This window comes from Rissa tridactyla, chromosome 1, assembly GCF_028500815.1.
Source record: "Rissa tridactyla isolate bRisTri1 chromosome 1, bRisTri1.patW.cur.20221130, whole genome shotgun sequence".
Classification (NCBI taxonomy): Eukaryota; Metazoa; Chordata; class Aves; order Charadriiformes; family Laridae; genus Rissa; species Rissa tridactyla.
In genome coordinates this window covers 27,151,305-27,165,931 of record NC_071466.1, presented here as the reverse complement: position 1 = coordinate 27,165,931, position 14,627 = coordinate 27,151,305, and the positions used below count along the sequence as shown (strand labels likewise).

Here is a 14,627-nt window from a genome sequence, read left to right as displayed (position 1 = left end):
CTGATTTCAGAAGAAAACAACACTTGGGAAGCTGCACGTGCTGTCTATCTGCTCTCCTTGCTAATATCTGAACTCACCTGCCATTCTTAGCTAAATCTGACCTAGAGTTAGAGGTCTTAAAGAGATGCATTTCTTGCAGGTTGCAAGAAAACCACTGGCTAGAGAGAAGAGAGACATAATTCAGTCCATTTCTGAGACCAAGGAAGACATTCAGCATGCACACTCAGTCAGATGCTGTACTGCCACTACCCCAGTCAGCCAGGAGCTCCACACAGGGGACAGAGGGCACAAGCATTTAAGGACTTAGTGTGTGTTAATTCAGCTGCTCCATGTGCAGCTTGTTAATGAATAGTGGGCTACTTTGAAGGAGATTACCTGAGAGTACTGGGGTCTCTTCCAGCTCACAGGAACAAGGACATTGGAGTTAGATCCTGATGAGGTTGAAGAAGTGCTTCGGGTGACAGCCATTGCCCTGGGTTTACCATCTCGTCCAGAAGAACTTTGCAACTCATCATACCGTCTCCCAATGATTGGAGTCTTAAACAGAGAGTAATTATTGACTAGTACTATGCTCCAGGATGAACTTATAATGGGACATATTACTTCAGCTGTAGGAAAAGATTACTCTGAAGATCACATACAGGGGTAAAACAAGGAGTGCACCAAATTTCATGTCACTTGGTACGTATCTTATTTGCCACTGTGAACATCTCAGTAACTATTGCCATACCTAGTAGCTAGTGCTTATGCTTATGAAGAGCTAATACTCCAAGCAACTGTCAAACTAGTTTATAACATAAGAAGCATCAAAAAACCCCAGAAAGCTCATGAAATTTATTTTAAATCCATATTTCTTGCACCTGTTTTTTAATGGGTTTTTCCTAAGAGTGCTGAGCACTCTGGCCCTGTTCCAACACACAGCAAAATGCTTTCTTGGATTGATGATAGGATGCTCAACATTTTCTAGAACTATACCTACATGAAACAACAAGAAGAAACTCTTTATACAAATAGTACAAGATGCCTTTTTATATTCATATTTCCTTTTAACCCAAAGTTGCACTATTATCTATATGAAAAACTATATAATGCTGCAAAGCCATGCAGCTTCATAACTATAAATAAAGTGAGTTGCCCATTGAGGTCAATAGGACCATTCAGTTCTATAAAATTAAAAGGTGTACAGGGTTTGCAGGATAAAAACTGCTGTGAAAGAATTCAGTCAGAAGTCAGAAAATACTTCCTTAAAGGACATGTGTAACAGTTACAGAGAACATCCAAGTATAAAATGCTTGGAGGGGGATTTTATACATAGAGTATATTTATATATTGCAGTTGGAATAATTGCAACATAGCTTTTCCACCAGATAATTTTAAACACAACTAGTAACTCCTTACCCCCCCCCCCAAAAATCTAATGAAAATCCAGAAAGAGTCCTCCAGCATAGGTCATTGAATGTGTCACCATGGAGCAAGAAGAATTTAAGAAAATTTCATTTTTCTAATTTTCCTTTCGTTGACAGTTTTCCAGCTTTCTTAAGGAGCTACAACACATGTTTTAGGATTATCAAATGACAGAAGTAAGCTTTAAGTAGTAGAATCACAAATAGTACCTCTGAAATGTCAAAATGAAACTCTAAAGTCTTCCCTGGTAGCTCCTTGGAGGCACTGTTCCACACTCGATGTATTTCCATTTTTGAAAGATCATTGTGTTGATACGATGGTAAAACTAAACTGGCAGAACGAGAAACCACCAACTTCAGGATATTCAAGGCTTCTCTCCAGTGAATGCTCTAGAAATAGGTATATTTAATCAGCAAGTGGAAAGAAAAATTCACACATATTCAAGATCATTTACATTTTACGGTTGTATTTTTTGTAACATAATAAACATGTAGCACTGAAATATTACTATTCTTTCTCTCTCTTGGCCACTGACAAGGTATGTACTTGCAGAGACCAACACTTGCCTAAGGTGTCATTGCTAGGGAACTGGCTTGCAACCTGAGAGACCTGAGTACAAGGCCAACTTGGCAAAGGATTTAAAATCTCCTACCTGAACGCCTTAATCAGAATGAATAAATATAAGGGCCACTTAAGAAGTCCCATTTAACAGAAAAGCTGACTTGACGTAGGCTCTTAACAGCTGTGAATTCCTAGTAGAAATATGTATTTTCCACTTGCCGAGAATTAGGTGCAGAAGTCTCTGAAGGGAAGTGCTTATGACACATCTCCCTTATGCTAATAATTAAAAAGAGTGTTCAGGCTCTGTCTGGTATTAACTTTGCTCCTGATGTAGTGTAGCTCCAGCCTAATCCTTCTCATGCAGTGAATGCATAGCTGGCATCTGGGGATGCTCAATCTCCTAGGCACTGGATGTTTATAAATGAGATACCAAACTGGACAGTCACAGTCCTCTCTGCTAATCTAGTCTTAAAATCTTACAAAGAAAATCAACTTATGATAGTAAATACGGCTAAGTTCCTATGTTAATATAAAGAAGATATGGTATTTACCTGTACGTATTTTTCGATGGTTTTTAGCACTTCCATGTTAAACTGTTTCACAGGAATAGCTGACAGGTCCATATAACTAAGAAGACTGTAGATCATCTGTAAGAGGGACTGTTGCATACTAGGAAGGCCCTTTTCTAGTAGCTGTGAAAAAAGTGAAAATAACTAAGTTTTGAGACATTTCTTCTTATGGAAAAAGCTACTACTTTCATGAATACCATTTGTACTGTTAATCGTTTTTCACTCACTGATTTTGCAATGCCATTTTACAATCATTTTACAAGTGAAGATGATACAAGTGCGAAATACGAAAGAGCTCTAAGTTGGGAGCCAAGTGCTAGCCTGTTTTGATAATGAAACATACATTTTATATATGCCTGCCCTAACTTATCCAGGAAACACATTCAGCAGTTGAGTAAACTGGTAGCTAAAATGTACACTGTAACCGCGGAAGCACATCCAATAAAAACAGGGGAGTATCTTTTTATGTCTACCTTTGCTGAAAGTCAGTGAGAAAAAAGAAAACATGCTGAAGAAACAAAACTACTACTATTCAGACATCAATATATATTTATCCAAATATACTTCACTGCCAGTATTCACTGTCTGTAACTGCCAAGGAAACATTTTCTGTTAAGGAGGAGATCGAGTCCCCGGGCACTCTTACTGTAGAGCCGAATACAAAGAAGGACTTCATCTAAATCCCGAAATTTTGGAACACCTGAGTGTAGATCCTGGAATACTACAATGAACCTTGGAAATGCAACTGTGCTCATATATATACATGACAGTAATTCAAGAGGCGTACAGACAGCCATGCTATGTTTGCACATGTGTGTGAAATATCTCAGCTGAAAATTTCCCGGAAGGTTCTTTCGTTGGTGACAGGAACTGTCCCACCCCACAAATTTCAGAGGCAATCAAATGTTATTGCTGGAGGTTACCAGAGGCTCAAGACTAGACTCTATCCTTCTGTTCAGGCTGACATAAAAAGTTCTTCGCACATTGATTACTAGAGATATTAGGATCTAGAAAACAAACAATTATAAAAACTCTATGCTGCCTCATGTCTTCCATCAGAGAAAAATTTCAACTGTTATCCAAGTGGAGTTTAGTAATTTCTTAGATGCCCTCGCTAGCCTGAGTGACAAGGCTCCTCTTTTTATTGAATGAGAATGTTTCACACCAGCCAAAATGGAATGATCAGGTAGGACACACACCTGTCTCATCCTGCTAAATATCTTCTGATTTCTTTCATCAGTAAGACTGAGTAGTAATCAGTGATTCATAAAACAAAGTAGGCAAATTCCATTAACAGCACAATAGATGGAACTCACTATGCTTTATCTATTCCTCTACAAAAAGACAGCAAGAATTTTTAAATTAAAGGTAGTACATGGTAACTTGCTTCAGCCCATGGATACCTTTACTGAGAGATAAAACGTGCTTAGCAATTCTTCTTCAAAACAGGGTTACAGACTTTTTCTTGCCTTCCATTAGGACCTTGCAATGGGAGGTTTGCTTCCTTCTTTGTAAATAATCTATATGATCCAGCACATCAGCTGGTATGCCATTTCAGTGTAGGAATAAAGGATTAGAAGAAACTATCTGGATGAGAGAAAGAAAATTTTTGTTCTCTGACAGTGGCTGCTGCATCACAAGATCACTTTTGTGATGGGAAATGGAATTCTTGGGAAATAATGGGGATTTTGTCTCTATTGATGGTTAGAAAGCTGTTCTAGGACCTTTATCTCTGAAAGCTTCTAGTTTCCATTCCAGTTTGTATAAATTTGTTGTCAACAGAATCCTTTGATTTAAACAGCTCTTGGCCCTTAAACTCTAAACATTTGTGGACTGTGCCAGTTTTCACTTGTTCAGATGAGTATATGTGGTGGTTGATAGTCTGAGTGAATTTGTAACAAGAAAGAGTGTTTCAGTTTAAAAAAACCCCAGCAACTTTAAAATGCATTTAGTGCAGTAAGAATCCTTTTGCTGCCAGAAGTAACAAAAATAGCAGCAAAATGGAGTTGTGGTAACACATCATTTGGATCACTGAGTTCCAGGACAAAGAGCTTCCACTGTATTTGTAAGAAGAACTCATAAGTGTCTCTCTCTTTTTTTTTTTTTTTTATTCTAGTCCATATGAACTGTTTTGAAGAATTGTGAATTTCTCTCTTGCTAGTCTGTGGTAACTATCTGGGTCTTATCTGCTTTCAGGGATCCACATTCTGTTGGCAACACTTGTCCTGTTCTCGAAGCAGCAACTAACCTACAACTCTCCAACTAACCTAGGTGGAGAGCGGAGTCTGCTCCTTCAAAGGCTGCCTGTGCTGGCTGTTGCTAGGCCAAGAGGAAACGGCATGCAGTTGTGCCAAGGGAGGTTTCGATTGGGCATTAGGAAAATTTCTTCACTGAAGGGGTTATCAAGCATTGGAACAGGCTGCCCAGGGAAGTGATTGAGTCACCATCCCTGGAGATACTTAAAAGACGGGCAGACATGGTGCTTCGCGATAATAGTTTAGTGATGGGTTTTGTCAGTGTTAGGTTGATGGTTGGACTAGATCATCTGAAAGGTCTCTTCCAACCTAGGCAATTCTATGCTTCTGTGATTATAGTTGATGCGGCTGCTGGGGTGCTATTGCAGGTGACTGTTCCCTTTGCCCCTCCAAATCAGGCAGCAGGTGAGAAGAGATACTCAGCTCTTAGGCTATGTTGGTCAGTCAAACAAACATTTCCTGTGTCCACTGAGGAAATAAAAACCCTGTCTGTTAGACAAGCTGTCAGTGCGATAATGCCTCTCTAGGACATGCTTCTTGCAACACAGATGTTTTAATCTCTAGTGATTCCTTGGTTTTGAACAGGTTATGAACGCTCACGCTTCTATCACAAGTAATTCTCTATCTATCAGGGAGGAGGAGGAAACATCTACCCTGAGCACATTACTATGCAATATGTGGTTTCTTGTTCCTTCTTCTGTATTAATAGCATTAGCTACTTAGGTCCAAGCATGACCCTGGACTTCACTAGTGAATCACTAGTTTAACATGTGACCTATGTCAATTCAGATATGCTCCTAGAATGACCGTGCTCTCATGGTACAAGGTTGATTTTTAAAAATTAATATGCAAAAATCTAACATAAAATCAAACTAAGCTTTCAGCAATGTGTTTGTATGCTGATTTTGGTAGTGGAGGTTCAAAGTTCTACTGCACTGTTAAATAGTGATTTTTCCTCATCTGTAGACTGAGATCCCCAAGTATTTTTCTAGAAGAAATGATAATTTTTCAGGGATGGAGCTGTAATACATAAAACTGGGTAAGGAGCACTGCTTGCCACTGTAAGGTTTGGATAAGAACACAGTTAAAATGTCTTATTTTATGCCAGGATCATCCCCTAGCTGACAAGCAATTACCTGCCATCAAATAGGTTAAATGCAAAATTTTGTCTGAATTGCAATAATTGAAGCTTTTATCTTCTGCAGAGAGAATTTATTCTCATAGTCTTAACTTGTGGTATATAGTCCCCTTCTGAAGGTATACCTGTGTGTTTGGAGGGGTCACCTTTTCAACACAGATTTTCTTTGTTATTCTTAAACACTGTATGCCTCACAATTTCCCTCAGGCCCAAGCACTGGGGATTGAGCCAGGATCGTTAAAGACTGAGGCTCTGTAACCAATGGCTAAAACATTCAACTGCAAATTGACCAGTAGGGCTTTTAACGTGTTTAGCTTTACCTATTGACAGTATATCCCACAGTTGGTTTATAGGAGACAGGAGCACATTGTTTATCCTAGGCTGGGGATTAACTCAAAAAAGGGGAAACATTCTGAATGCTGGAAAAATCTTTTTCGTGGCCACAGCAGGCCGAACAAGATGGTTTCTTGTCTCTTGCTCCTCCTCCAGACTGGCAGCTACCCTTTACCCACACAAATATTCCCCAGACATGACTCAACAAAGCTGCAGTCGATGTAAATACAGAGAAAGGAAGTCAGTCGTGCTTACCACTCTGTCATCCTTCGATGATGGTGCTATGGGAGGAATGTGCCTTAATTACAGCCAAAAACCTGCCTGACTTGCTGTTAATATAGGTGGTGCCAATCTACAGCAAGGGGGAAGTGCAAAGATGGAGTCTTCAGATGCATGTCTAAACCCGTTTTGAGGGGAGCAAGATCACATGCAATGGCCTTGTAGAGCTGCTGCAGCACTAGTAACTTTACGTAAAGCACTGCAGGGAAAATAGAGGGGCAAATGCTTTCCTAAAGCCGGGAAAGCAAAGGAGAAAGTTTAAACCTCAATTTTTACAGCATTTATTAGGAATACAAGTTTCTGCTGAGAAGGAGACACTTGACTGGAGGATTGGGTGGCTATTTGGTGGCTGGGACTGTTTAGTTTGAGGAAGAGGAGGCTGAGGGGAGACCTCATCGCTCTCTACAACTACTTGAAAGGCCATTGTAGAGAGGTTGGTGCTGGTCTCTTCTCACAGGTAATTAGCGATAGAACAAGAGGGAATGGGTTCAAGCTGCAGCAGGGTAGGTTTAGGCTGGACATTAGGAAAAAATTCTTCACAGAAAGAGTGGTCAGACACTGGAATAGGCTGCCCAGGGAGGTGGTGGAGTCACCATCCCTGGATGTGTTTAAGAGTCGTTTAGATGTGGTGTTAAGGGATATGGTGTAAGGGAGAACTTTGTAGCGTGGGGTTGATGGTTGGACTCGGTGATCCCAAGGGTCTTTTCCAACTTAAATGATTCTATGATTCTATGATTCTGTGATTCTATGATTGAGAGTCGTGTTTGAAGAGCTAATAGTTCTTCAGAGTCTCTGAGTTTAAAAACAGACTGAAAAACCTCAAGGTGCTGTCTAATTTGCTACAGGAGAGTTATGGCTTCACCATCAGTTAAGATCTGATATGATTGTTTATTTAGAGCCTCCATGTGCAAACAAGGTGAGAAATTGCAGCCTGAGGTAGCAGGGCCAAGTTTGCTCTGGAGTCTTGAGTGAGTGTGGGAACACAGCTTGGCCTCTGAGGCTTTTGAAAATCTGTGGATAGCCAGTATCAGAGATGTCTGTGGAGTTTGTGTAGATCCTTTGGCAGAAGAGAGAGTGAATCTGCTCCAAAACACAAAGCTGCTCTAAAGAAGCTAGTAAATTTATGTAATGAATACAGAACTGCCTTCTCCTTCGATGAGAGGGTGAGAGGGGAGACTGAGGGCATCTCACTACTGTCCTGATACTCATCTGACACAGAAGGCAAAAGACCAAGCAACCTTAAGCTGAAGAGCAAAACTGAGCCTTGGATCCCCAGTAACAACACTGCATCAGCTCTATACTCCACACGTGAGAAATGTTAGGAGTAAGCAAGCACAGCAGAAAACCCGGGCAGCAAGATGATCCCATTCAGTGTTAGAGGAATGCATATGAATTTGTACCAAGAGCCAGATCCTTAAATAGCAGATGATACCTTACTTATGCCGCTAAACTCCTCCTGGAATTAGTCCTTCTCTTATTTTCCTCAGTGGGATCTAAATAAATGCTGTCCAGTTTCTTTCTCAATGGAAAATGTGGCCGGCTGATGAGTGAAGCTGCTTTAAGATGTATCAGCCCTGCAGACCTTTGGTGGCTTTTGTTTTACTCTTCAAGATTGATTTCTTATAGTAATTCCCTTTCTTTTTGCTAATTTCTGCTTTTCACTCTTAATTATAAATAACAGCTACAGAGAACCCCCAGTAATCTGCAGGCAGACTTCAGCTCTTTGCGTAGTTAGGCAACAGAAGAGATAAAACAGTAAACAATCTTTGAAAACTTACCTCAGCCAAATACGTAACCATACTCAAAGTAATATCAGCAAATGCTTCATGAAGGTAACGGCAAACCACATTTACCCAGGTAGCACAGTCCCTTGTATAGCTGTGTGTTTTATAAAGGGTCATGACATGTGCAAGATTTGATAGCTTGGGGTTCTTCTCCTCCAAACAAACCTAATTAAATATAAATGTCAAAACACATCAAGAACAAGGCAACTGCATTTACAGGGTTTGAGGATGTACTAAACAGTAAATAACTGATACCTGAGCAATCCTTTCGGCTATATCTTTACAAAACTGGTTTGGGCTGTCAAAATGCTGAATTAAATGGGGCAGGAGACACAAAACATTCAGTGGAAAGCCTAGAACAGGAAAATACAAAACAAAATATGTATTTTGGACAGCAAGAGCCACAGTGACCTTCAAGGTGGTGTTTCATGGGAGGTCATGGTTTTGATATTACATTAGCTGGAAACTCACAGACTGTCAAGTTGTTCATGCCGCTGACCATGCCACATTTGTCTTAAAGGGGCCTTAACTTGAAAATCCAGTATATAATTTAGGCAACAGTACTGTTGTAAAGCATGAGCCTATTTCTGCAAACACTACTGCACAAGCAGGTATTTACAGGATGAAATATTTCACAAAAGTATATATTTTATTCCTCTTAGAGAATATGTTTATCTTTTCCATTTAACAGGCTTATTGACAGTCTTAACTGCTGGCATTTTCATTACTGCATCTAAAACACAGCTAGAACAATACTCAATTAGTGAGTATTGATAAATGAAAAACTGTTTTGGTTAGGCTGGCAGGCCTATACTGTTCAAGTTAATAATAGTAATGAATCAAAATTCTGATAGAACTGGTCAAATGAGACTACTCAAATGGTGTTTTGAAGCTAGAAGATGGATCCTGCGCCAACTGCCAGCTCCTGTCATTAGCTCAAGGGCTTCGTCTGGAGCTGGGATTCAGCTCTTCTGTACCAACTCATAGCTCAAGGTAATCAATGAACTAATTGGGAGCTGTAACAAAAGCTGCTCCAGTTCAGGTGGGAACTCAGAGCTCAGAAGTTATGTGAGTTTTTAATATTTGTATTTCTAGGAAAAATCCCATGAAGCACTAATGTAAAAATTGAATCATTTGCGATATTCTGAAAATAATTCAGTGGAAAACCAAGCCAAAATAGGTTCTAGAAATTTTCACTGTATCTCCTTACGTATGTTTATTTTGTCAGCACTCAGAAACTTTATATGCTGCTAAGCATTAGAAATGAAATGTGAAATAATACATGACCACTTTCCTCCAAAACCTTATTGTGCAATAGATTAACTTTTCAGAACCATGTTATATTGCTATGAAATTTCCAAAAAGCCCACCCATCTCAACGCAAAAAGACATTATGCTATGTTAAAAGAGAAAGGAAAAGTGCCATTTTTGGTTTTGTGCAGATAGCCTAATTCTGTCATCAAATCCCAAAGCAACAGAAACTGAAACAGAGGAAAGTATACTGGTTTTACCTATAGCTTGAGAGGAATCCACCATGGATATTCGAGACACTGGTGTCAACAAACTAAAAAGCTGTAGTGTGAGATCAGTGGTAGTAAGGGAGGTGAATCCTTTTAGGAGTAGCTGCTGAAGCCCTGAGAAGTCTGCCCACTTCAGCTGCCCTTGCAACTTCTCTAACTTCTCCCGGTTTTCAGCTTTATCTAGTGGCAAATGAGCCAGAAGTTTATTCAGTAACCGCAATGCCATTAGATACTCAAACTCAAAATCTGATTCCATCAAAGCCACCGCAACCCAGAAGATGGTGGCCAGTAGGTTGGTTGGATTGTTAATATGGGATGGGTCAGTGAGGCTGTCCTTTAGAGAAGATGAACTTCTGGTTTTAGAGGACAGGCCTTGTTGGGTGCACGCCTGAATTCTGTCTAGTGTGGCACTGCGTGGTGGGTCCGAGGACTTGTCCACATCTCCAAACTTCTTGGGTACAGAGAAGCTCCTCTGGTGCCTGCTTCGTTCCGCAGTGGCTGTGTTACTGCTTGCAGGATTCACATTCAGCTGTCCTGTGCTCTTCCGGTTTGCAGTCAGTTTGGTGCTTGATGTTAAATCTGGCGAAGATGAACTGAACCCAAAATATATAACATACATTGCAATGTGTGAATGTACAAATGTACAGCTTGAACCTTGTACATATTGGATGCAAATTAAGTATTTATCAAACTGTAAATAAATATTTAAATAGGAAAAGTAAAAAGGCAGCCTATTGAAGCCTGTGGGTTTTTTTTGAGAAGTGCGCATAGACATGACTGAAGTGAAGTTCACATGGCACTGCACCAAAGCAGAGCAGGGTAGCCTCCAGTCTACATAGGTAAGAACGACATGGGGACAGGAGATACAGAGCTGTGAAGTGACTTGTGGAACTGCCCATATAATGGGGCAGTGGTAGAACTGAAAACAATTTGGTCTTTCAAATGCCCTCATCAGCGGAGCAAACCCTGAACTTGGCACAGCTGGCAGGCAAAATGCACCATGGCTTACTGGCAAATGTGAGAACTGTGGGCAGAAAAAACAGCGTATCTTAAGCAGAACCACAAATACGCCCCATTATCCTCAAGAAACCTGTCATGTGTCTGCCTAGCTTCTTGCTAGTACAGTCCTTGTTGTCATTGCACCCTGTATCCTAAGACCTCTTCAAGATGGTTTACAGAAAGCAGAGGCATTTCAATTTCAGTGACTGACGCCTCCTCATGGACTATCATGTGATGATTTAGACAATCCCTATCAATTATCTGTATGGGTGAACATGCTGTGTTGATACATGCAAGGGAAGTTTGTTCTGGAGAACAGCTAATTCCTGACTCTCTGTTCCCACTCCTACCTCATAAACTATGAGTCCCTACTGTATATAATATCTGAAGAGGATCTTATGGATTCAATAGCATCAGGGTAAAAAATATTGCATCGCACTGCTTTCTGGAGCGTTTCTTATTTTCTGCTCTGTCTTGCTCTTTCCTGAAATGCGCACTAAAGAAAGATAAATAGCTCTTCGTTTAGAAAATAGCTGTATTTTCCCACCTCTAGTCTGTCACAAGGCAATACTTGTGTTCTGTCATAGCAGTATAACACACAGCACCCTGCCGACTAGCTTCAGAAATGATAGTCCTTGGATTTTTGTTCTGCATGTAAAGAATGATAACTTACGGACATTTTTCAAAAACGTTCCTTATTCTGTTGTTGTTATTAGTAGTCAGATAGACATTAATCTCCCTCAGCACTGTCAACAGCTGTGTTACGGAAGGAGCCTGCAATTTCCGTCCATGTACAAAGGTCTACTTTAAGGCCAAGGGTTTCACAAACATGGTCTACGTGTTTGGCAAAATCCATGGGACAAAATTCTCTCGAGTTTTATTGAGGAGAACAGACCACGATCATTTACTTCTTGGGGAATACTTCATCTGAGAATGACAGGTTGTATGAAACCAATATTACAAAAAACTATGTTTCTTCCCAGATGTTTTCAAGTATATGGTACAAAGGTGCAAAAAATACAGTTTTTTTTAAAGGATGTTAAAGTAAGTTATAGCCAAGTGGCAGCAAGACAGAATTTACAATGCATTGTAAAGCTCCACTAGTTGCATCACCATTATTTCAGCTATTGCAAAATTTGGCTGAGATGGGCTCTTAGTCTAGTTCTCTGAAGGTTACAAATGAGCTCAGTCTTATCAAAATTATTTTATGCTGTCAGACTGCAGAACTGCACACTTAATATCATGAGACATTGAAAAAAAAAGATAGTCTCCTACCGTGATAACACTGTCAAAAGATCACTGTTCTTCAAACAGTCAGACAGATTATCCACAGCAGCTTCCAAAGTAAGTAGTGCCTCCATTACATACCCCTATCAATGCATGAGGTTAACCATTTCAACAAAGACGTTCAAAATAGCAAAACAGTGAACATTTAAAAATCTTCAGTTCATAAAAGGAATAAGCACCTACTGAAAACCTGCAATTTCTCCTGAAAAAGGAACAACATTCACATCAATGCCACTGCCCTGAACATTAAAATGTCACTATAAATGTGTTTTATTTTCCGCCTCAGAATGATCTACGTAGGCATGCAAGAAGGGCACATATCTCATCAGAGGACTGGTAATGGCATACAGAACCTCTGACTTGCAGGTCATTGATTTAAATTCTGCACAAGCAGTTGTGACAGAATATTACTGTCATCTTGTGGCAGTTTCATTACTTAAGTAAAATATGGAGGTGATGCCAGGCTATTTCTTATTAAGAGCTAGTAGTTCTCTTAATTAAGTCTTGAATCTCACAATAAATAGTCTCTGATTGTAACATTTCAGTCTGTTTAGCTAAACCAAGTGAACATCATAGTTCACTAAGAGAGGACTGGATCAAATTAGGTCAGTGTAAGTTTTGTATTGTTATGGATGGTGTGGACTTCTTTATTCCAAAAGATGCTAATATTTGAGAAATGAGGTGGTGTCTACTTCACGTTGTCAGATTACATCAGCTGGTAGGATGATGGGTTCCTGAAGCACGAATTAATGATGCGAAAGGGGAAAAAAAGGCCATTACAAAGATTTCGAGTGACATTTACTAGATGTTTTCTAGTTGTTCTCTTTAGAGCTATGTAAGACTGTAACAGCCTGATGAAGGCTTTAATAAGATACATTCAGTAAACTCAGAGGTATACATTAAGTTGACAGTACTAAGAAACATTATGTGCATATGCATACCTGAATCTCATCTCCATGCTCTCCAATAACTTCCACCAGTCTTGACAGGAGGTCAGACAATGCATGTGCAGAAAGGGGCTGCTTTAGGGCCCTGAATATCTGGAAAGAGCGACCTGCGTAATGTCTTGAAGAGCTTGAAAGAGCTGTTTGTAAAGCAACTTCACTCAGATGCTGCTCCAAATGAAAACCTAAGCAAAAGAATAGTATATAAATTATATTTTTTTTAATGATAGGCTTTACTGTGGGTCATAAACAGGCTGAACCAGCTCTGTGGGGAGGTTATGCACTGTAGCGTATCCTGCAAGCCCTGTGAGAAATGGAGATGCAGAAATGTCTGTGTTTGGGAGAATTTCCCACTGTTTACATTTATTTCACACAGAATCTAAGAAAATAAACTGCAAAACCAAATTTCTGATTCTGCAAATGTTTGTCAGCAAAACCCTGAAATTCATCATCTGATTTAATATTTTTCACAATTCCTGGACAAACGTTCAAGCCATACGCTCTTCTTGCTGGCAGCAACACAGTAACTTCTGAACACTCCCAAACCTAAAGCAAGGTTGAATTAGGAGTCTTTCTGTTAGCTTCAGGAGGCTTTGGATAAGATCTTCAATATAAATACTGATGCTACATTCTGCTTTCATCTTGGAAGATATTTAATTAGGGACTGTGTTCGTTTTCAAAATACAATCAGCACACTTCCTAAGCTCTAAAAACATAACAAATTAAAACTAAATTTTCATTGCCAGGAGATATTTAACAAATTTAACACAGTTCAATCTAACACAATTTTTTAAAATAATTCCTTTAATATGTCATACATCCTTATTAAGACATATAATATGCTGTGCTTCTGCATAAGCAGGTCTACTAAGTCACAGGATAAACATTCAGTGTGACCTTGAAGGAATATTCTTTTAGTTATGAAAGGAAAAAATTTACTACCTGACTTGGAATCTTTAAAGACAGATACAACATGACGCAGAAAATTAGTAAGCTGTTCAGCACTCTTGGTGTTCTGATTTTTGGGTGTGATATCTTCATGGCACCAAAGTGGACCAAATGCCCTTAAAGAAATACATAACAAAGTGCAAAATTTCTTTGTGTTATTTGAAATAAATGTAATCAGTTAAAATGTATAAACTCTAAAGGCAATTAGGTATTTCCAGGGCCACAGCCTGGAAAACATGCAACTGAACAGAATTTTATGAGCAAAATACAAGTAAATAAATATTCCTACACAAAACTTCTCTTTTAAAATATAAATCATACCATTTAGAGAGCAGCATAAACAATTTCCTGCTTTTTAATTCAACATTGCACCTAGCATCTGCTGGCTGTAGTTGGTAGTTAATATCAGTTTCACTGCGGCCTTTCACTGTGCCCTGTACACTTCCTATCTAATATTACAAAAATAAAAACGTCTTCTACCATTAGTTCATTGTTGAACATAATACTATCAGTCAATTAAACATTTTATTCCTGTCGGACAAGACTTTTTTCTGTTGTTCTTGACACTGTAGTGCTTTTAAGTACCTACCTACTTCTGTAAGTATC

General features: G+C 39.3%; 1 protein-coding gene across 13 annotated transcripts in view; it reads right to left on the bottom strand.

The window, feature by feature from the left end:
* The window catches only part of FRY (FRY microtubule binding protein), a 252,364-nt gene that overhangs the window by 33,969 nt on the left and 203,768 nt on the right, over positions 1-14,627 (bottom strand). For all 13 annotated transcript variants that reach the window (XM_054201901.1, XM_054201922.1, XM_054201892.1 and 10 more), the window contains 9 exons: positions 14,016-14,137; positions 13,071-13,258; positions 12,118-12,212; positions 9,835-10,436; positions 8,579-8,676; positions 8,318-8,488; positions 2,517-2,657; positions 1,614-1,793; positions 376-537 (listed from right to left, as the gene is read on the bottom strand). In XM_054201901.1, the coding sequence (XP_054057876.1) occupies positions 376-537; positions 1,614-1,793; positions 2,517-2,657; positions 8,318-8,488; positions 8,579-8,676; positions 9,835-10,436; positions 12,118-12,212; positions 13,071-13,258; positions 14,016-14,137 (1,759 nt within the window). The remainder of the gene's footprint in view (positions 1-375; positions 538-1,613; positions 1,794-2,516; positions 2,658-8,317; positions 8,489-8,578; positions 8,677-9,834; positions 10,437-12,117; positions 12,213-13,070; positions 13,259-14,015; positions 14,138-14,627) is intronic.